The sequence below is a fragment of the Trypanosoma melophagium genome, assembly GCF_022059095.1.
Source record: "Trypanosoma melophagium isolate St. Kilda chromosome Unknown ctg8segment0, whole genome shotgun sequence".
NCBI lineage: Eukaryota > Euglenozoa > Kinetoplastea > Trypanosomatida > Trypanosomatidae > Trypanosoma > Trypanosoma melophagium.
Genome location: NW_027125192.1, coordinates 132694 through 153841, shown reverse-complemented (window position 1 = coordinate 153841; position 21148 = coordinate 132694). Strand labels below are relative to the sequence as shown.

General features: G+C 40.5%; 12 protein-coding genes across 12 annotated transcripts; all 12 read right to left on the bottom strand.

Moving 5' to 3' along the window:
- Window positions 1–265: 265 nt before the first annotated feature.
- Window positions 266–1387, bottom strand: LSM04_007631 (Cyclophilin-type peptidyl-prolyl cis-trans isomerase domain; the record flags this gene model as incomplete). Its single annotated transcript, XM_067333194.1, has 1 exon — window positions 266–1387. One exon carries the CDS (start codon window positions 1385–1387, stop codon window positions 266–268), a length of 1122 nt encoding a protein of 373 aa, XP_067186144.1.
- A 521-nt stretch (window positions 1388–1908) lies between these two features.
- On the bottom strand, window positions 1909–2316 carry LSM04_002107 (uncharacterized protein; the record flags this gene model as incomplete). Its single annotated transcript, XM_067333193.1, has 1 exon — window positions 1909–2316. One exon carries the CDS (start codon window positions 2314–2316, stop codon window positions 1909–1911), a length of 408 nt encoding a protein of 135 aa, XP_067186037.1.
- A 387-nt stretch (window positions 2317–2703) lies between these two features.
- On the bottom strand, window positions 2704–5793 carry LSM04_000751 (PUB domain; the record flags this gene model as incomplete). The annotated part of the gene is made up of 1 exon (XM_067333192.1): window positions 2704–5793. One exon carries the CDS (start codon window positions 5791–5793, stop codon window positions 2704–2706), a length of 3090 nt encoding a protein of 1029 aa, XP_067186010.1.
- A 785-nt stretch (window positions 5794–6578) lies between these two features.
- Window positions 6579–8672, bottom strand: LSM04_007903 (SNF2-related; the record flags this gene model as incomplete). The annotated part of the gene is made up of 1 exon (XM_067333191.1): window positions 6579–8672. The coding sequence occupies one exon, from the start codon at window positions 8670–8672 to the stop codon at window positions 6579–6581; it is 2094 nt and encodes a 697-aa protein (XP_067186150.1).
- Window positions 8673–9102: 430 nt separating this feature from the next.
- On the bottom strand, window positions 9103–10689 carry LSM04_007084 (Right handed beta helix domain; the record flags this gene model as incomplete). Its single annotated transcript, XM_067333190.1, has 1 exon — window positions 9103–10689. The coding sequence occupies one exon, from the start codon at window positions 10687–10689 to the stop codon at window positions 9103–9105; it is 1587 nt and encodes a 528-aa protein (XP_067186132.1).
- Window positions 10690–11275: 586 nt separating this feature from the next.
- Window positions 11276–12016, bottom strand: LSM04_007842 (Enkurin domain; the record flags this gene model as incomplete). The annotated part of the gene is made up of 1 exon (XM_067333189.1): window positions 11276–12016. One exon carries the CDS (start codon window positions 12014–12016, stop codon window positions 11276–11278), a length of 741 nt encoding a protein of 246 aa, XP_067186148.1.
- A 402-nt stretch (window positions 12017–12418) lies between these two features.
- On the bottom strand, window positions 12419–12742 carry LSM04_002481 (Thioredoxin domain; the record flags this gene model as incomplete). The annotated part of the gene is made up of 1 exon (XM_067333188.1): window positions 12419–12742. One exon carries the CDS (start codon window positions 12740–12742, stop codon window positions 12419–12421), a length of 324 nt encoding a protein of 107 aa, XP_067186046.1.
- A 459-nt stretch (window positions 12743–13201) lies between these two features.
- LSM04_003405 (GNAT domain) lies at window positions 13202–14278 on the bottom strand (the record flags this gene model as incomplete). The annotated part of the gene is made up of 1 exon (XM_067333187.1): window positions 13202–14278. One exon carries the CDS (start codon window positions 14276–14278, stop codon window positions 13202–13204), a length of 1077 nt encoding a protein of 358 aa, XP_067186066.1.
- Window positions 14279–14652: 374 nt separating this feature from the next.
- LSM04_005787 (Pseudouridine synthase) lies at window positions 14653–15876 on the bottom strand (the record flags this gene model as incomplete). The annotated part of the gene is made up of 1 exon (XM_067333185.1): window positions 14653–15876. The coding sequence occupies one exon, from the start codon at window positions 15874–15876 to the stop codon at window positions 14653–14655; it is 1224 nt and encodes a 407-aa protein (XP_067186107.1).
- A 199-nt stretch (window positions 15877–16075) lies between these two features.
- LSM04_004962 (Cytochrome c oxidase biogenesis protein Cmc1-like) lies at window positions 16076–16582 on the bottom strand (the record flags this gene model as incomplete). Its single annotated transcript, XM_067333184.1, has 1 exon — window positions 16076–16582. One exon carries the CDS (start codon window positions 16580–16582, stop codon window positions 16076–16078), a length of 507 nt encoding a protein of 168 aa, XP_067186091.1.
- Window positions 16583–17296: 714 nt separating this feature from the next.
- Window positions 17297–19102, bottom strand: LSM04_003095 (Phox homologous domain; the record flags this gene model as incomplete). The annotated part of the gene is made up of 1 exon (XM_067333183.1): window positions 17297–19102. One exon carries the CDS (start codon window positions 19100–19102, stop codon window positions 17297–17299), a length of 1806 nt encoding a protein of 601 aa, XP_067186057.1.
- A 218-nt stretch (window positions 19103–19320) lies between these two features.
- LSM04_001628 (DDH domain) lies at window positions 19321–20472 on the bottom strand (the record flags this gene model as incomplete). The annotated part of the gene is made up of 1 exon (XM_067333182.1): window positions 19321–20472. The coding sequence occupies one exon, from the start codon at window positions 20470–20472 to the stop codon at window positions 19321–19323; it is 1152 nt and encodes a 383-aa protein (XP_067186027.1).
- Window positions 20473–21148: the final 676 nt, after the last annotated feature.

Genomic DNA, 21148 nt, shown 5'->3' with positions numbered 1-21148 from the left:
TAACAAAAAATTTATTATACTGCACTATAGCCAAAACTTTTGCCCTTTCTTGAATTTTTTTGTTTTTGCTGGTATCAGTTCAACCGTAGTAGCAATACAGTTTGGAATCTCTACAAAGTTCCACTTGACATAACATTGAGAAACATTCTTCTCCACTCCCTTTTCTTTCTTTCTTTCATTTTGTATTTTTTTTTTCTTCTCCTTTTTATTCTATATATTTCTCTTTCTTTTTCTTCCCCCCACCCCTTTTTTTTTCTTTCTTGCCTCACTCTGTGAGATCAATCACCCCACAATCAAAAATGGTGATAACCTCCCGCGGGCTTTGATTGTGTCTTACATCCACGTTATGTATGGCCTCCACTACATCCATTCCATCCATCACTCTGCCAAACGCCACATATCGTCCATTCATCCAAGTCATTGGTTTCATCGTAATATAAAACGCAGAGGCGTTTGTATTACCCCCGCCATCATTACACATCCCAAGAACGCCGCTGGAATCATGTGGCACGGCGTAAGACTCATCAGGGAAATAGCGGCCGTAGCAGGAGTGTCCGCCATTGCCGCCGTGATCGCCTGTGATATCACCGCCCATCACCCACGCCCCATGGAGTGTGCGGAAGAATGTCGTTCCCTTATATGACAATCGCACTTCTTCTTTTTCCTTTTTTTCTTCTTTTTCATTTTCTTCCTTTGTTTTTCCATTGTTTTGTTCTTGTTTACATCCTGTTGTTTCTCCCTGTTGAGGTTCCTCCCCTCCTTCCATAACATTACCATTACCATGATGATGATTTTCTTTTTTTTTTTTTTCTTGTGGTTTGTCTGTGTGTTTCTTGTGCGGTACGGGTACTTGTTGCTGTCCCTGTTCCCGCGGCCGCACAATTGTGCCGAGATCACCACAGCAGAGATGCCAAAAGTTATTACATGTGCGTGGGAGTAACTGGGCGTAGAGTTCAAATGTAATGCGGCCACGCACAACTCCATTGATAGCCACTAACATCCAAGAATAACTGTTCCCACGTCCACGCAGGAACTTCTTCCAGGATGCCAGTGCCATATGCACATAAGAGTCGGGATGCTCGTGTGGGATATTTAGTACACGAAACTTTGTCTCCTGCTGTACACGTTGTAGGAAGGCCTCACCAGACATTGCCTGTTCCACACCTGTTTGTATAACAATAACATCCATTTTTTCATCATCAATCTTCTTCGCATCCAGTAGTTTCTGTCGGCGGCTGTAGAAGTCCCGCGGGACCTCGTAAAAAATATCCACGTAATAAAGATCACTGTACTCCTTCTGCAGATACGCCGCCGCCTCCGTGCACTGCTGGAATACCGGGTGGTTAACGAGGCCACACACCGTGAACTCACTACGCGTGGACGACATGCCGCACACTAAAGAAGAAATAAATATATAGAAATATATACAGATATATATATATATATATATATGTACCGAAAGTATGAAAACTATACACAAACTCTTTCTTCCTTTTTCGTTTTATTTCGTTACCTCTATTTTCTTATCACCCAAACAACACACACAGGTGCGTGTAGAAAGAGAGAAAGAGACAAGGTCTCTGTATTATCGTTATTCTCCTCTCCTACGGAGAAGCTATTCTTCTTGATAATATAAAGAATATGTATATATATGTGGAAGTGGCGCACAAAGAAAAGAAAAGAAAGGAGAAGAGACGGTAATAACATCATAAAGTGTAGTAGATCATTGCAAAAGAAAGCAAAGGTAGAATAAGGAGGAAAAGTATGGAATAAAAATGACATTCTCACACGCGTATCTCCTGTATAAGTGAGTGTGTACACATATGTATGCACGTGTTCGTGCGCGTTCTTTCTCTCTCCCTCTCTCTCTCCAGAAAAATATATATATATATATATATATATATATAATCAACTCTTCAGCCATTCTTTTACAGCTTCGTATCGATCTGCTCCACTTTCACCGTCAAACGCTACGGCAGAAGCTGAACCAATCAATGACCAAATACCACCAAACGATACCAATGTACACACAAGTAGTGCAGCAACCAAAGTATTCTTCTGCATAAACCTTTCAATATCTTCACGCAGCGAGGTAGCGGGCATCTCTTCATATACAATGGATGCCCTACCCATACGACGCCTAATAACATCCATGATGGAGTTATTAGAGTTTGATTTACCTTCTCGAATATTTTCTATGCGCAGGGTTGGGATGGGGTCTAAGCGGATATCCATAACGTTCACGCAGTTCACGTAGAAATCGGTGATCATGAAGCCACCGGCGAGACCAAAGAGGGCACGGCGGGGCGCAAACATCGTTTCAACTGTGTGAACCATAATCAAAAAGAAAAAGAAAGAAAAAATAAATAAAGAATAGTGCGTAATAGAAACATGAAAACAAGTAAAAAAGAAAAAAAGCATATATATATATATATATATATATATATATATATATATCCGTCGCTCAGGGAAATACATCCACAAACCCAACGAACCCTATTTTAGTATAACGTTCAATAGCAGTAAGATATGAATGATAATAAGCAGAATTAGAAAATAAAAATAAATTGTGGTAATGCAAGCAAACGATTTTTTACCTCCCTTCATCTTCCACTTTCATTTTCATTTTCATTATTATTATTATTATTATTATTATTATTATTTTCATTCCTTTTTTCTTCTTCTTTTGCTTCTCTTCATAGCTTAACTGATTGACGCGATACGACGGACACATATCTCCTGCACCACCGCGGTTGTTGGTACGTTTAATTGAACCCACATGGTAGATTTCACCTCGTGTTGCCCCATGTATACACAGGCAGATTTCCCACTCTCATTACTGACTTTTGCAAACAATAACACATTCTCCCATTGTAATATATTCTCTGGCATTTCCATTTGAATGAGTTGTATGGTCGGCTGCTTCTTTACCCGATGCACATGATACATACCTGTAGATAGGGATATTGCGACACCCGCCATCAACACACTCTCATTATTATTATTAGTATTATTAGATGCCAGTGTGATACCAATACCTCCCACTGTACAGTGCATGGGAGTGTCTGTAGACGTGTTTAATAGCGCCACACAAGTCAAATGTGACCATTTTATATGACTGGGAATGACACAACGCACAATTTCCCAATCACCCACAACGGTGAGAGTTCGCATTGTCGTATCATTATTACTATCCTCAGTAAACATAAGTTGTGAGGTGGAGTCATCACACAAACCTTCCACTCGTACTCTGCGTACATGACGTGTCTGTGAATCACGATGCCAAGCAATATCAAGAAATGCCAATGGTTTATTTCCACAATCACTTTTACTAATTAATTCACTTATATTTATTTTCCACCGTACAAGTATCACAGAAGACTGGCAAGGCACATTAAAACTCATACTGCGATCACCCATCCACGCGGTTTCACTTTTCCACTCTACAGGAACCATACCATGTTGCTTGGTAACTATTATTGAATCTTTCTTGTTATCTTTCCCTTTTTCTTTTATTTGCTCCACTGAAAGCATACACCATGCAGAGGGTGCACTCTCTTCATATGAAAATTGATACGATGGATTAAACTGCGTTTGTGAAAGTTGACACCACTCCACACATGAAGCGTCCCCACCCCCCACCACACATTCCCCATTCACATAAAACTGTTTCCCTACCCCAGAGCGAAAACACGTCCATACCGGTAAAGTCTCATACACAAGATGTTTCGCATGAAAGAAATCCTGCATCTTACTCCACATTCTGGCATTCGCCCGTACAAACGTTTCCCGCTGTTTACGCCCCTCATGCTCTAATGTCCATCCCGGTGCGAAGAGAGCCACGGAGAGTCGCGCCGCCGCCACACACCCCACCGCCACGTGACTGTTGTAACCCCCGCCACCGTACATCCCACTGCGACCAAAGACATCCACGCCGGCGTAGACATTTCGTGCACGACTTCCCGCTAATGCCTCAGAGGCCGCTAAAAGTAAAGGGCTCCATCCGTAATTTGTGAATAATCCACTAGCGGCGTCGAAGAAGGGTTTATTCTTCACAGAGAGGCTATTCTGGTAATGTACGCTGCCATCCATAGTAACGGCATCATACCATATCACAACCCGCTCACACGATGAATCAGGACGACGCTTATTAAGTGTCTGACGAAGCAAAGATGTAAAAGTTACAAGACGACCTGCTAATACTTGGTCAACATCACTTTCAATATTAATAAGATAACCGTCAAAGTTGTATGCGTTACAGAGTTCCACAAGTTTACTAATAACTTTACCCATTTCTTTTGCACTGTGTAACATGATGCGTAGATCCCATGCATCACCTTCACTTAAAAAAGTACCAAGTACTGGTACACCTTCACGATGACCAGCGTTAATCCATTCTTTTGGAGGAATAGAAACACGGTGGTGTGAAAAGTACACAAAGTAATCCACAAGATGCCAATAATTTATTGTGTAGCTTACATCTACAACAGGAGTCACCGAGGTAGAATCACAGAGTGCAAAATGAGGATAATCACCAGGAAGATATCCACCACACATATCATGACAAACTAGTAGTCGTGGATAATTTTCATGAGGTTTACTTACACGAGATTTACATGATACGGCAGGTGTAATGGGACCTGGTTTGTCTGAGGACCATAGCAATAATTCATCAAGGGATGAAATTGGTTTACCAGCGTTATGTAGCATAACTTCCAACATAGATCCTTCTATTCCTACATTCTCAACAATACTTTGAGAACAAAATTCTTCCGTTTTGTGTGATTCTTTTTGGATTGTATTAACTTCCTTTGATGTCTGGGATGGTGCTTCTGCCTGTATTGCCTCAATGAGTTCATTCAAACGAAATACCATAATGGTAAGAAGATCTTCATTACCATCAGCATCACTCAAATACCATTGTTGTCCAATTCCTGAGGGATGTTGACGTAGACGAAATCCACACAAACGTAATACTTCAATGAGGCCAAAACCTTCTAGCGGTAGTAAATTTTCCGTATAACTTTTACTACTTGTTGAAAGACCACGGTATTTAGATTCCGAGGGATTCTGTAGAATATTTAAAATAGCATTTCTTATCTGTGTCAGCGCACCCAATGTGAGGTCAAAACCTCCCCTTGTTCCCGTAGACAATAATTCATTACTTTGCAGCATGGCACACGCCAGCATTAAATCATCCTCATCTTCTGTCGTAAATTCACTCTTCGTACTTAATAATCCAATACACTTTGTTTCACCTGTTGGGGGCATTGTAGGCGTTGATGAGACCACAGCTGTTTGTTCTTCCCCACTACTATTAATATTACCAGTTCCCGGTGCTGTAGTGATGCTCTCCAGCATTGGCCGCAGCATAGCACCCAGCGGTGTTTCCAGCAGTGTGGGAATCATATTGCGAATATCATCCGGAATATCACAACCCAGCAGAAACTGTGCGGCTACTTGTGTAAAGTGATTGCAGTTGCGATGCAGTAAACTGTAGTCGTTTGGACCGAATCCCCTGTGCCGCTGCTGGTGCGTCCATGCCAGAAACTCTGCCTCTGTTTTGTTTGTTGTGCCTAACACCTCCACACGTTTTGGGGCACCGAAGCGTGTTCGCCCTGGTGTTTCATACACAATACCAGTACCACCATCAAAGTAGAATTCCTTTCCATACACAACAATGGCTGTATGCCAAATACTGTCAATATGACGGCCAATCAGCATGAGACTCATACTTGCCGCCATCCCGCCGCTGATGTCATAGCAGTAGAGCTGAACCAAAGATGCGCTCATGGTGGGTGGAAGAGATAACAGAGGGACTAGTTATATAGCGCGAATTAAACCCCAAAAGAAAAAACACAAGAGCAATAATAATAATAATAATAATAATAATAATAATAATAATAATAATAATAGAAACAAAATTGTCACGGGTAAGATTTGCCTCTTTGTTCTTTTCCTTGGGAATAGCGAAAAAAGAAAGATAGAAAGAGAAAAATATAGATAGATAGATAGTGTATGTGTATGTGTTTGACGACATAAACAAACTACATGAATAAGAACGGGGGAAAACAGTTTCCCTTCGAACGCCTTATAGGGAATCAATGCATAACAGATACGTATCTAATGAAGTGAAATAAATCTAAATTTTTTAACAAAAAACAAAAACAAACAAAACAGCTTGAATTACACATTCTACGGCATAATACGGTACAAGAGTATTGAGATTACACGGAAAAATAAGGGAACAAAAAAATTCCACTCTGTGAAAAGTAAAAAAAGAGAAGCATGTTTCCAGGAGTTTTTTTTCCTTTTTTTTTTGGGTGTCCTCTTCTCTTCATGGAAGAATCGATGACATTGCCCAACAACATCTGCAGCAATTATTCGTAGAAACAGATGGACATGCTTGCACACACACACACACACACCGACTCAAAAGAGTCATACGTAAAGCAATTGTGCACCAATTCATTATCCACTGTATAACATAATAAAAAAGAAAGAAAGAAAGAAAGAAAGAAAGAAAGAAAGAAAGAAAGAAAGAAAGAAAGAGAGAGAGAGAAATAGAACATCATACACTAATCATCATTTGCTAGCATAGACTCAGCAACGGAATAACTCGCATTACTGCCATCTTCCAGTTGTAGAAGAATTTCTGATAACTCTTCCTGACTAAGAAGTTCTCGACGTTGCCCCTTTGCAAGCGAAGCAGTTGGTCCGGTTGGTCGTCTACGCTTTACCACCGTGCGAGATGTGCTATTTATACTACTCTCCTCCATTTCCACTTCGTCTGTTTCTGCAACCGCCTCCACATGCACACAACTGTTATTACTCACATCACACACAAACGGTAATGCCGTCAGTTTTGCCCTTTCCTCTGCAGGTACGCTATTGGGATGCAAACACTCCAACTGTGCTGCCGTCTCACTTCTGTCGTGTGTGCCCAATTCAAACATACTCCGCAGTTGCAGTCGTGTGAAGTAGCGATAGAACTCCGCCCTGTCATTATTCTCTGCCTGTGCGGCTGTCGTTCCCTGCCGTGCGGCCATTCCCTTAAACACCTGATTGCGATACACTTTCTCCTCCACCGTACCGCATGTGATAAGGCGGTAGACCACCACATCTCGCGTTTGCCCAATGCGATGCACGCGATCAATGGCCTGCGCATCTGTTGAGGGATTCCAACTTGGATCGAGCAGCACAACGGCAGAGGCGGCCGCCGCGGTGAGTCCAACACCTCCCACTTGTGTTGTTAATAAACAGACAAACAAACCAGCCGTATCGTTAAAACGCCGCATCGTCTCCACGCGGGTCTCCACAGGGACATCTCCGTCCAGGCGGGCAAACGCAATCCACCGGGTGTGAAGGGCAATCGCAAATAAGTCGAGGAGTCGTTTTGAGCGGGAGAAGATAAGTGTCTTGCGTCCCTCACCAATACATTTAACAACTAACGCAAGCGCAGAGGTGATTTTGGAGCTGCTAAAAACATCACCAAAATCCACATCCACCTTGTGGGGTGAAAATGGAGATTGAAAGGCCTCTCGATACGCCTCATCACTTAGGTTGAGCCATGGATGGTCGCAGGTCTTCATTAAGGATGTAAGAAGAACAAGAGACTGTGAATTATCGGGGTTTCGAAACGTCATGGCCACACGATCACTATCAATAAGAGTGCGGTATTGTTCTTCTTGTATCCTGTCTAGGCGTACCCAAACCACCAAATCTCGCTTTTCAACTTGTAGCGTCTGAAGTTGACGCTTGTCACGACGCAGCATGTATGGTCGTATAGCGTCTTGAATAAGTGCAAGTTGCCTACTAGCATCATTACGTTCCTTTTCAATAGCATCACGTTCATTTCCACGCAACAATACAGCATTAATAGATCGAAAATCTGCTCGATTAAAACCAAGAATAGAACCATCAACAAACTGAAAGATACTCCATAAATCTTCAAAATTATTCATTAATGGAGTTCCTGTAATAGCAATACGATGTCTTGATGAGAGTGACATGGCACACTGAAAAGCTTGTGTAGAGGCATCCTTAATTAAGTGTGCCTCATCCATAATAACGTAATCCACCATACGCACTCCCATTGCGGTACTGTCTTGGCGTAGTACACCATATGTAGTAAGAAAAATACAAGATGTACCATGTTTAAGACGTCTCCACCGTTGTAATCTTTTTGCCTTGGGATCATTATGTATAACTTCAACTATTGGTGGCCCCAAACGTCCCCATTGCAATAATGCAGATTCCCATATAGGTAATAAAGTAGGGGGTACAATAATGATGGTACTTGTAGCATATTTATGCATATAAATAGCACCAATAAAAGTAGATACCTGAACCGTTTTTCCAAGTCCCATTTCATCCGCCAGCAGACATCCACGACCTTTTCGATGTCTTTCATAAAGCCAATGAATTCCTTCTTTTTGATAGTCAAAAAGTTTCTCTTCTATCTCAGGCAGCAGTTGCAGGGTCTCAGGTAGAGATGGTGTGGTAGAAAAACTACTTTTCTTTCTCTTTCCCTCTGTTCGAACAGTGTTAATAGAGGAATTTTCACGCAGTCCGGCTGCTGAGGAGGAAGAAGAGGAAAATGCGGAAGGTACGGCGGAATTGGCAGTGTACTGACTAAAGGCAAATAACTCCTCCAGTTCATCGTCGTTCATTCTTCTTTTTGCTCTTCTTTTTCTTGTCGATGATAATGAGGCTGTATGCAATAGTTGTCGAGAAACAAAACGAGAGAGAGAGAAGTTCTAAGAAGAATGTACTTGAGTATATGCACAATGATGGAGAAAGGAATTCCAAGAAAATATGGAATCCATCAAATGTGAAAAAAAAAAAAAAACAAAAAAAGATGAGCAAAGGGAAAGAAAACAACCACCACCATCACAACATATCATCCCATTCGAAAATTGATTAAAATGTAAACAATAATCAAAAAAAATAAAAATGAAAGACAGGAAACCTATCTTTGTTTTCCCACACACCACCGTCGAAAATCAATCAGCGCGAACCAACTTTCCATTTTTCCCTTCTTCAGATCCTTATTCGCCATATATATGGTCAACTAGTTTGCCTCATCTCATCACGGATCCTTTATGCAGCATCCACGTTGTTGATGGGAAGCAGTGCGTTATCCCGCATTACACTATCCTTCAAATGCAGCAAAGATCCCTGCAGTCGCTGTACACCGTAGAGTCCATTCAACTCCACCGTACAGTCCCGCAAGACAAGTGTAGCACCACTGGCGATAAACAAACCATTACCCCCATTGCGCAGAATACTGCAGCGCCGCAATGTTACCAATGCCCCGGCGTATCCAACAACACCATCGGTCGTGTTTGTCTCCATCACGGTTTCTGTGGCGCGAAAAGAGGAGGGGCCCGCCACACGAATACCCGCTTCGCACAGCCGCAGGCTACACTGCAGCGACACTACGGTGGCTCCATGATGCAGAAACACACCAGCGAAGGAACAGGCGGAAATTACACAGAGGCGCAGATGTACAGTTGTGTCTAAACCAATCGCCTCCACTGCACAACTCCCTTGAAAGAACTGACATCCATGGAACTCCACATGGGCTGCAGATACAGCAGTAATTAGCGGTTTCTGAGAGGAGGATGAATCTCTTGTTATCGTGTTGTGAGTATCATTTTGTGAAAAAACAATCCCACTTACCCGTAGTCGCGTATTTGTACCCTCCACACGAATAATAGGCTCTAAATCACTTATTGGTTTAATAGTCACTAATGCACCAGGAAAAGCAGCTACAATTTCCACTTCACCAGAATCTATAAAAGATAAATTTTCATAATACACACCAGGCTGAAGAGTGATAGAGTCAGTATCACCCACTTGTCCCTTAGCTAACAGAGTGCCAATGACTTCGCTATGTTTGTGCGTATCAGGTTTCAGTCTATGTACTCTACCGATAGCACGGCGTTGAGGAAACCATTTTTCTTCATCTTCTTCTGCTTCTTTTGAATGCATCAGCGGAGCAACATTAGATAATCCTATTCTAATATTTTCATTCATTCGTGCAATATTCACTTCTTCCTCCGCTGAATTACTCTCTTCAGAACTGTATGCGCCATTTTTACAAGGACTACTGACACTACTCTTACCGCTGCTAATGTCTTCATGACTAACTACATCCGTTTGCACATCTACATCTACAACTGCTGCAACTGCCTGCACACCCACATTGTGTCGTTCAGTTTCCACATTCTCAGTTTGAATTGACTTATCATAATTGGTAGCAGTAGTCTTTGTATGCACTACTGTCTTACTTAGTTCCTGAAATCGACGAGCGCATGAGGAAAAATGTTTCATAAAAGTTAGTGCATGAGTAAGGAGATCACCTCCAACGGTTGGTTTACCCCTCAATTGTCTCAAAAGTTTGTCTAAATCAACAGATTCCATGTCTTGGATAAGACTATTTAATTCAATTTGCACATCATCTTTTCGTAATGCAGTATTCAAGTTAGATTCTGAAGGATCACTTTTTACTAAAGATGAGTTTTCATTTTTTTCTACAATTCCCCCTTCTTTATATTTTTTACGTAGGGCAGCGAACATAGATTCTTCTCTGCCTGCAAATGTACGAAGGAGTGCGTCTACTTCATTCAATTTGGCAGGATTATGTTTTTTGTAAAATTCAATTAATTGTTCTCGGTAACTCATGATATACAACTGCAGGATCTAGTAAACAAACAAAAAAAAAACAACAGTAACAAGAACTAAAACTTCTAAAAAAATCTCTCTCACACACAAACATACACCACCTATATTTTCTTGTTCAATGATCTATCTATTGCTTACCTTACCCCCCACTCTCTCTGTCTCCTTGTGTGTCTATGTGTGTAAATTGAGAATAGTGTGTAAATAAGAAAGAAAGAAAGAAAGAAAGAAAAAAAAGAAAGAAATAAAAAGAAAAGTATGCAAAGAAAAAACAAAAGGATGGAAGAAGAAAAAAGTTTGAATATAGCACTTTGCGCACCAATACGGTGAGATTTTTATCTTGTGAAGCGAGAAAAAAATGGGACTTCACGCAAACATCTTACACATCGCAAAAAAAAAAAAAAAGAGACAAGGAAAAAGCACAAACGCGCCGAAAAAAAAAAAAAAACGAGCTGCACTAAAATCACCGAGATGGGGGAAAACAAAGGACCTTTACGTGCAGTATTGTCACCTTTCTCCGCCTCCAAATAAAGATGTATATAGTTCTTTATGCATCATGCGTTTCCGCACTTTTTTAAAGTAATTTTGATTAAATGGGGACGAAGAGCTGTTTGTTTGAGCTGAACTTACGCTCTGCCTCATCAATCTCTCTCAGCTCACCTTCAATTTTACTTCGTCTCGCTCTAATAGACTGTGTGTCAAAACGAATAGGAATCTTATGTAGCTCGCCCTCCAACTCCTTTCGCCGGAGTGCAAGTTTGGCGAGTGTTTCCTTCCGCTCTTCCTCTGTTACTGGCCGGTGTCCTGGCGGGTATTTGGCCATTTCTTTCTGTCGCTCCGCCTCTCGCAGTACGGCCGCCTTTTCTGCGGCGAGTTCCGCTTTGCGTTGGAGAATGTACTTTGGCACCGTCCCCCGCACGGCGTTCGCCCCCTTCGCCGATGACTGTTGTGACCGTTGTTGTTGTTGTTGTGATTGATGTGATTGATGTTGTTTAGACTGGGTTGGGAGTGCAGGGAGTCGGTGGGTTTGTTGCGGCCTGGGTGCGTGTTCGGCGATCACACGCCGCTGCTCCACGTCACTCTCCATAAAGGAGAAGGACTGCGCCCGATCGGCATCGCACTCACGAATGAACACTTTAATCTCCACATCATCGCTTCCTCTACCCGCCGACAGGCCGTAGCCATGGGAGGGGACGTGATTATATTGGGCCTTCTGCCGTTGGATCATTTCTTCTTCCCGCTGGCGTTCAGCAGCCGCCTCTCGCGCCCGCTCGCGGTTGAGTTGCTGCTGTTCGCGGATCTGAAGATAATTCTGTCGTGCTGCACTCATTGAAATTAAAAAAAAACTAGTAGTAATAGTAATAGTAATAGTGGTAATAGTAGTAATAGTAGAAAAAAAAAGAAATTCTTCCTATCGTTTGTTCGCTCTCTGTGTTTGACCGGCTTAATATTACCGAACCAGTCGCTGTGCCTGTGCCTGTGCCTGTGTGTGTGTTTGTGGTGCTTTTCTCAACTCAGTAAACCTTTACCGAAACAGCAAGGAGAAAAAAGGAAAAAAAAAGAAGTACAATAACAACAACAAGAACAACTAAAAAAACTTTTCTTACCATATTTCATCAGTTACTTTAACCTATCCCTATGCAATCAAATTCTGTAGACCTAGGAGTACAAAATCACAGACAATCAACCAATCATTTGGGTCATCCTTTCGCCTCACCTTTTTTTTCTCACCTTACTTTGGGTTCATGTTTTCCCGTATTTTTTGCTTCAATGCCTCCAAATTTCCCCCAATCACGTGCCCAAGCATTTTACCCTTTCGAACAAGCATAAAGGTTGGAAGCTGAAGTACTTTGCACTTCGACACAATTTCGGAATTTGTATCGCTGTCCACCTTTGCAAACCGCACTGTTGGAAAGTCATACGTGAGTTTTTCCATCGGGCGCTCAATTGTTTTACAGGGACCACACCATACAGCAGTAAACCATGCAACTGTAAGCATGTCATCATTTACAAACTCTCTAAATTGCTCCACACCATATACTTCTACCACTGGCATTTCAGTTATTATTGTTGTTTTTTTGTTTCTCTATAACAACCCCTTTCTTCACTACCTTCCTTACGTATGGGTAGCTTACAGTCTGTGAGAATGAGAGCACCTAAAGAATTTAGAAATAATAATGAAGACCTGTTTGATTTTCCTTTACTACCCACCCCCTTTTCTGGTGTTCTGCTTATTGACGATGACGATGATAATTACCACAGCAAATGGAGGAATGATAGTACCGGTATTTTCATAAGAAAAAAAAAAAGAAGCAAAAAAAAAAAAAATGATGAATTTAAAATTCAAATTGCACACACACACACAAAAAAAAAAAAAAAAGAATGTTATTCAGTATTCCATGTACACTCTATTTCCCGATCTTAAATATGAAATAAAAGTATTAGTAGTAGTAGTAGTAGTAGAAAAACACTATTTATCTCGTAATTTGTGAATAGTCACTCATCAGAGGTTTATTTATTGTTCACCATCTTTTTGTTCACCCTCGCAGATTTCTTCTACTGTGGGTGATAAAAAATCCTCAAGCAAATGTTTATTGGGCAGATAACAATCCTTTGGTGAAATTTCTCGTGTAAGTATAATGTGATCTTCAGAATCTCGTCTTCTCTTAACTCTGGCATATTTATCCACAACAAAAGACCAACGCCGGTAAAAACCCATAGCCTGTTTATTCAAAGGGGATAACGAAACAGCTTTTTCACCTCGTAGCCGCAGCCACTCCATTGCAAGAAACAGCATAAATGAACCTAGTCCCTGTCCACGATACTCCTTCACACATGAAACAAACAAAACCCATCCACTAGCATCCATAGAAAGAATTCCCACAATACGACCAGTCTTTTCTTCACTTGCGGATATACGAAATTCAGCATCTAGTACACAGCGCAGCATATCACAACCCCCAAAATTATATCCACACGCCTCCAACATGCAAAATATCCATTGTTTTTTGTCTTCAGGAATAGCATAGCGAATTCTTACAGTACCATTGCTGAGACAGCACGGTACAGGCGGAACCCGATAAAGGATAACTTTTTTCTGTGCAGCTTTATTCCTAAAAATACGAGGACGCTTTGAAACACGAAAACCGTATCGCCTAAACAACATTGTGTAGCAATTTGTGTACATAACTTCCATTAGTTCCACTCCATTAGCTCGGCAAAAAGCTTCTACATGATAAAGCAATAAACGTCCTATATTAAGTTTTCTAAATACGCTAAGGACAGATATCCAAGTAATGGCAACAGCTTTACGAGTTGAAATAAAACTGGTATTAACAACAACGAAACCTGTAATACCACTTCCCATATATTCTGTGTTTCTAACAGCAAGAAATATAATAGAAGATGATGGATCAGCCGAAACTTCCATAATATCAGGAAAAAGATATGCGTCATCGGCTTGCATTCGTTTTCGGACTTCAGACCATTCATTACCTCCCTGCAAACGGTCATTTAAACACCGAATATTTATTTCTTCACCGTTAGCGAGAGAATAAAGGCGTGGTGTTACAGTGATAAAAAGAGGATCCATGTGTACGTTAGAATAGAGTGCTTAAGATAAATAATGCCACATAGGATATCCCTTCAAGCTACAATATGGAAAAAAAAACAAAGTACATGTTGTAGAGCTTACCAAGAGAAAAACATTAACACTGAAAGGAAATGAATTCCCTTCTTAGAAGTGGTAACAAAAAACACAGAATCAGAAAGATACAAAGAGAGAGAAAGAGTGAAAGAAAATCATGTTTTTTTTTCTTTTTTTCTTCCCCCAACTCCATGTACCTCCCCAAAAACCCATGTAAATATTAATGTGCCCCAGTAATAGTAATCATCTTCGTTAAGAAGGGGGAAAAAAAAAACTGTATGTCATGCAATATCGTGAGAAACAACAACAACAACCAATCTCTATCCTGGTATCAGTGGGTCATCTACTTCACACGGCCAAGCAAGTTTTTTAAACGTTTTCTCCATGTGTGGAGGTAGAGGAGCGGTGACACAAATAAACTCCCCTGCACTGTTCTTGTATGGTAACTGAATCTTTCGGTGATGTAAATGTAATGGGAGGCCCTTATCTTCTGGATCCCAAAACAGGGACAAAGACGATGGAAACGCAGATTCTCCTCCATACTTAGCATCACCTAGAATTGGACAACGAAGAGCATGTGCCGCCATAATTCGTTCTTGATGTCGACGTGTTGTTAACGGATAAAAAGAAACAAAACTTCCAAATTCTAATGCACTAGAATTAACTACAAATTCTGCTATACCAACTTTGGACGTTTTCGTTGGTGAAGGTCGTGCAATGATAATATCACCTTTACTACCTCTAGTAACTTCAAAATGCATGCGTACTCTCCCAAAATTTACGCTTGGTTTACCTACACAAAAACTCCAATATACACTATTTGGTACTACTCGTTTAACAAACATTCGTCCTAGCATACGGTGCGCATTTTTGGTTCTAGCTAAAACAACACAACCACTTGTATCCTTGTCGAGATTATGACACACAATAGGCTTTACTGTATTAGTATATTTCCAAGCGGGTAACATAGCGGTTATATTCATTTCTTGAGGGTTACTAGTTGGCATCATAGGAACACCATGAGGTTTGTTTATAACAATAACGTGTTCATTCTTAAATAATACCATGTTATGTGCCATTTCTCTAACTTGAGAAGAAAGTTTAAATTGTGGTTGAGTTTTAGCCTCTTGGAGAACACCGGTAGGAGGAGCAAGTTGTTTTTCCCAAAAAGAATGGGTTGGTACAACGAGTAGTTCATCAAATTCCAATCTATCTGTCATACGAGTAAACTTTTTTTTTCCATTTTTACGGTAACGGTAAATATGACCCTGTTGAACCAATTTTTTTATGGTATCGTAACTCCACTCTGGGTGGTGTTGGGCAAGAAAACTGTCTACACGTTGCCCGAACCAATCTTGAGTAATAACATGATACTGTACTTCGTCTGATTTTTCCGCTAAAGCTTGTCGAGCCTTAAGGGATAAAGGTCGGTGTTGTCGTTGTAATTCCTCTCTTTTTTTAGGATACGGTTCAGGGGCCACATCTGGGAGGTGCTGAATCGCAGCAGGTCTCCAGGAGAGACACAAACGAGCCGCGCGAAGCATCTACGTCTTCTTTTTCTTTTTCTTCACACAAATAGAAAAAAAGAGAAGGAAAGTAGTAATAACAAGAATAAGAAGAAATAATAGTAATAATAAAAAAAAAAATGACAGAATATTCAAAAGATCTTTATTAAAATTATCAATGGATGAACAAAAAAAAACTTTTGTTGCTCTCTTTTTCTTTGCTTCTCCTACTATTCCTTCATTTATTATCAGTCTCAACAATCCCCTCTGTGGGAGGCTTTGCTCCTAGGTCCGACATCATATCGGCGTACTTTGGTGCATAATCAGACTTCCAAACTCTAATAGAATCAGGTACACGAGCTTTCAAAGTCTCCATTTTTTGTCCAAGACGTTGTTCATGTAATTTCAAAAGTTCTCCACGAAGATAGAGTAAACGATACTTTTGATAATTTTCCTCACGATTAATTTCATGGGCGCAATCATTTAGAGCATCTCGATGAGGAACGCATTCCTTTAGATTGTACGGTTTAACCGTATTTACACAGGACTCATATTTTTTAACAAACTCCCAGCACTTCCTTGTTGTTTCTTCTTTCATACGCTGAAGAATTCCATCATGAATACGGTGCTGAAGATGTCTCTGAATATGAGGAGGCGTACGGGCAAGCATCGCTTCCAATTCTTCATTTAGTTCTTTGTCTCGATCGTCATAACCTACACGATCAGATTTGTCATAATATGACATTTTCTCAGACTACCATCTATCAACTGTCTTCCGGTGTAATAAGACCAACAAAAAAAGAAGAGAAAAGAGTATGAGAACTTAAAAGGAATTCATTACCTCCTTGAGGAAATGTAACTGTCTCATCTGTGTGTTCACAACAGAAAAGAAAAAAAAAAAGAATAAAAAAAAGTTTAACTCAAATCCTCAAAAATAAACATAATAGTAATAACGTTTTTTTTCCTTTTTCAATCTTGCTATTCCTTTTTTTCCCCAGTATGGTCAGTTCATTCACATCAAACTTATGGGTTTTCAGATCACTCACCGGAACTCCTTTTCATTTGTGCCTCAGCTTGTTTTTTGCGCATTCGTTCTGCATCAAGTTCCTTCCGTTGGGCGAAAGTCAATCCATCTTCACGGTGCCCCTTTTCCTTTTCTTTGGTTTTCTTCAGATTTTTTTCCCGAGCAAGATCTCTCTGATTGCCACGCGTCATTGCCAGAATCTGTTTAGAATTACCCAGTAATACTATCAATTGTTCAGAACTAAACGAGAGACGATCTCGAAAAAAAAAATGGGAAGAAAGAGAGTGAAAGGGAAATTAAGCGAGAAGGAGAGATACCCATTTTCTTTAGTCTCATTTTTTCCCAAAGATTAAGCAGACGAAAAAAAAAAAAATACTGATATTGCCCCAATCAGTTTACAAAGCAGTTTGGGGAACAAAAGCAACTAAGATTTTATTAAAACGATATTGGTCGCGTTGTTGGTGGTGGTAATCCTTTTGGAGGAGGTGGAGGTAAACCTTTCGGTGGGGGCTGCGGTGGTCGTGATGGCATTATTGAGTTTATGGTAGTCAACGAATAGGTCCTACACTCCAATACAGTCGGTCTTGTTTCCAGATTTTGGACGGTTGTGATATTGGGTGGCAATGTCTCCCTAGACAAAGGGTCCTTTTGCGGGCTATAAGTACTTGACGAGGAAACATCCTGTACTAAAACCCCTCTAGAATCTCCTTTTCGCTGCTTCATTTCCCTAAGATGGAATCGACTTTCCCGTTCATATACCAAACGAACACTGGCAGCTTTAACAGTCTTTTTCCAGTTATGAGCAACATCACGAAATAGTTGAACCTCCTTTTCTTTTACTTGTATTGGTTGGGCATTGATATTGCCTTTACTATCCTCTCCACAATATACTTTTTGCTTCCTATTCACAATAAAGGGATGTTGCAGTAACTCATCAATTTCAACAGTGTGTGTAGGATCAAAAATAGTCCTTAGGAAGGACAATATCTCTTTAGGAATAAAAGATGTCATATCTTCTAACATTTGTGTTACAAACCTATTTCTTGACTTAACATCAATTTCCACAGCTTCTGTGGGATCCTTAAAAGCAGAGACAAAGTCGGTTTCTCCTTCTTCTGAAATTGTCCTTCCCATAGCCATCTCCAGAACGAGTAAACCCAGAAGTAATATATCCAAATGTGTGAATTCAGTACCTGGTAAAACGACAGGGAAACGTGTAATACCCAATAATATATCTTCAATACCTGCAAACAATATTTTTCCATCAACATCATAACATTTACCCAAATGCAAATTCGTACATGGAATATTAGAAGAATGAAATGATTTTAACATTACCAATGTTTCTCTTGCAACGAACGATATATATTGAGAACGGAAGGGTTTACTCTTTCCTGTAAATTTCTGCGCAGATGTGGTACTCCAAGTAGCATTATAAAGACGATCACGCAAAGAACCATTTTTGATGATCTTTCGAATAATATATACACGGATCCCGTCAGTAAAAACAGCAACTGGAGAAAACACACAAGGCAAAAGAGAGCGTGATACTAAACCACAAAATCGTTCAGCTACCTTGCTATTGGTAAGATTTGTACCCCTCGATGGGTGAGATTGAATTATACTTAAAATGTATTCCTCAGAATTATCTCTTATTATTGCATGAAGTCGTCGTGGTGACCAGGGTGATAACGGAGGCAAAACGCCTATTAATGAATACGTAGTTGATCGCAAAACCTGACGAGTTACGAGTAACAGTTCCCCCACATTTAAAGGAGGGAGATCAAAAGTTATATATGATAACAAACCTTCCTTACTACTTTTAGAAATCCCATTTCTCTTCTCAGCTTCTAACGCCAAAGCTACCTTGGCATCGGAAAAGCTTATTAATGAAAGAAACGCCACATCATGTACCAAAAACCTATTTCTACAGACTGCCCTTAAAAAGTTCTCAATTTCTCTTCGGCGTTTCTCTATAAATATAGGATCACTAGTACCAAAAAACCTTTTCTCTGGCAGAGGCGGTAGTGGAGGAGTAGGATCTAGTTCAACTAGTCTTTTAAACACAGGATAAATTTCACTAAACCTACGATAGATGCTACTTAACGGCAATTCTCGTGCGATACCATTCCATATGCATATTTTATACTCAATATGATTATTACACCATATTGGATCGATAACAGAGAGCTCCATACTCTCTGGTGAGAGAAGCGTACTCATCCTGCATGAACCCTCCATGAAGTGAGGTGGGAAAAAAAACAACGAAAAAAAAAACAATGAGGAAGAGAAGGTAAGGTAAACAAAGCAGAGCTTTATGAATAAAATACACCGTAGAGGATCATGTAAGTCACACAACGCTATCTCTCTCTCTCTCTCTCTCTCTCTCTCTTTCCCTCTCCATTTTAATATTGTCTTTTATTCCCTCCAACAAATAAAGGAAAAAAAAAAAATGGTTTTCATAACTTTGGCCAGGCAGCGATGAACTTACCCAGAGAGGGTGCGAGCTTCTTACGTGAAACCGAAGGGTCACTCAAATCATAAGAAATCATTTCCCATTCATCTTGTTGAGCTGTATCTATAGTGGTGAAACAGATCTTTTCAGGTGAACTCTTTGCGTATGACTTTAAAGCTTCAAGAACATTACCTCTTGCAAGGAATGCACATTGACGACAATAATTCCCAGGTCCTCTTTCACCAGCGAAAGTTAAGATAAGAGTATCTAATTGTCTTGATTTCACAAATTCCAAACAACTTGCAACAAGTTCATTCATAGAACGGGAACCAATCATTTCATCTAAACGACAAGCAATACTACTTATTCCAATTTGCAGAGACTCTACACCTCCTCCATGAAAAGGAAACTCAAAATTTTTATAATCCCGACGAAGATGTTGAGCAAAACTCAAACCAATTATATCATTTTTCCAATTGGACAAATCACTAAACATTTTTTCCACATTAATTTGTTCAGAAAGTTGTCCCATAAGCCATTGACTTGCTTGTATGTCTCTATCTGTTGCCTTTTTTTGGGAAGGATTGAAATTCACAGTATCCAGAACAATTGGTGCAAGTAGTAGTTCGGCACAAGGCACTTTTAATCCTGCATCTCGGAATAACTCTGTAACAAGAGTACATGCAGATCCCGTAGTTTCTAAGCACCGAAGTCTCTTGGTTTGTTCTACGTACAACTGCTCATCAAAATGGTGATCCACAATAGCAATAACTCTTTCAGATAAAAAGCTTTGAGGGGCGATAAGTTTATTGTGATCATACAAAACCACATCAGGCATAATTTCTTTAAGATCTAAATAGTCTTCCATACCGGAGTTCCCTCTACATGAAAGAATAAGATCCATTTCCACACCATATTTTGAAAATAGTTTCACAACATCGTTGCGTAATGGAAGATCTTCTTTTTCAAAATTTAATATAGGTATGTAATACTTTCCTCCCAAAAGAGAGCTTTTTTCCAGAAAGAAAGCCAAATAGATAGAACCCACAATACTATCCATGTCACCTCCTTCGTTTCCCAAAACAATAGTAAGGGATTTTTTGGTGGCGCGGGACTGAAAACAACGCCTTAAGAAATCATTTACTATCATCGCCATTATTTTTCTTTTGCTTTTTTTCACGTCCTTTCCCTAAGGGAAAAAAAAAACAAACAGAGAAAACCATAACAGCAACAACAAAAGCAACCAAATCCCACAAGAACAAAAGAAAACAAAAAAAAAAAAACGGAAGACACAAAAAAAAGTCCGGGGAAATCGCTGTGGGCCCCCCCCTTCCTCTTCACCGGCCCTTCCCGCCGGAACCCGCCAAAAGAGAGCCCCCGGGGTTCCGATCCCCGCGGGTTGATCCGAACCCCCGCCGCGCGGCAGAAAGGCAGACCACCACCGCCGCCACCGAAAAAAGCAAAAAGGCCCTTTCCGGCCGGCGGCGGTGGTGGGGGCCGATTTCTTGCTGCCTCGGCGGGTTCCCGGGTTCGGAGTGGGCGTTGGTGCTGTTATTCTTCTTTTTCTGGGGCGTCCTGTTTCGTGGTGGCGGTGGTTGCCGCGGATCCGCTTTTTTTTTTATCCGGCTTTCTTTTTTTCTTTGTTTTTGTATGGGTCATGATCCCCGGATGGTTTCATTGGAAGAAAAAAGGAAGAATATATTTTTTTCCCCTTTCGAGTTGCGGAAACCGCCATCTATTTGTTTTTTTTTCCGTGATCTGTTTTTGTTTTTTAATCGCAAGGTTATTATTATTTCTTTTCGCTTTCGGAGGTCATGAGGGATTCGGCAGTG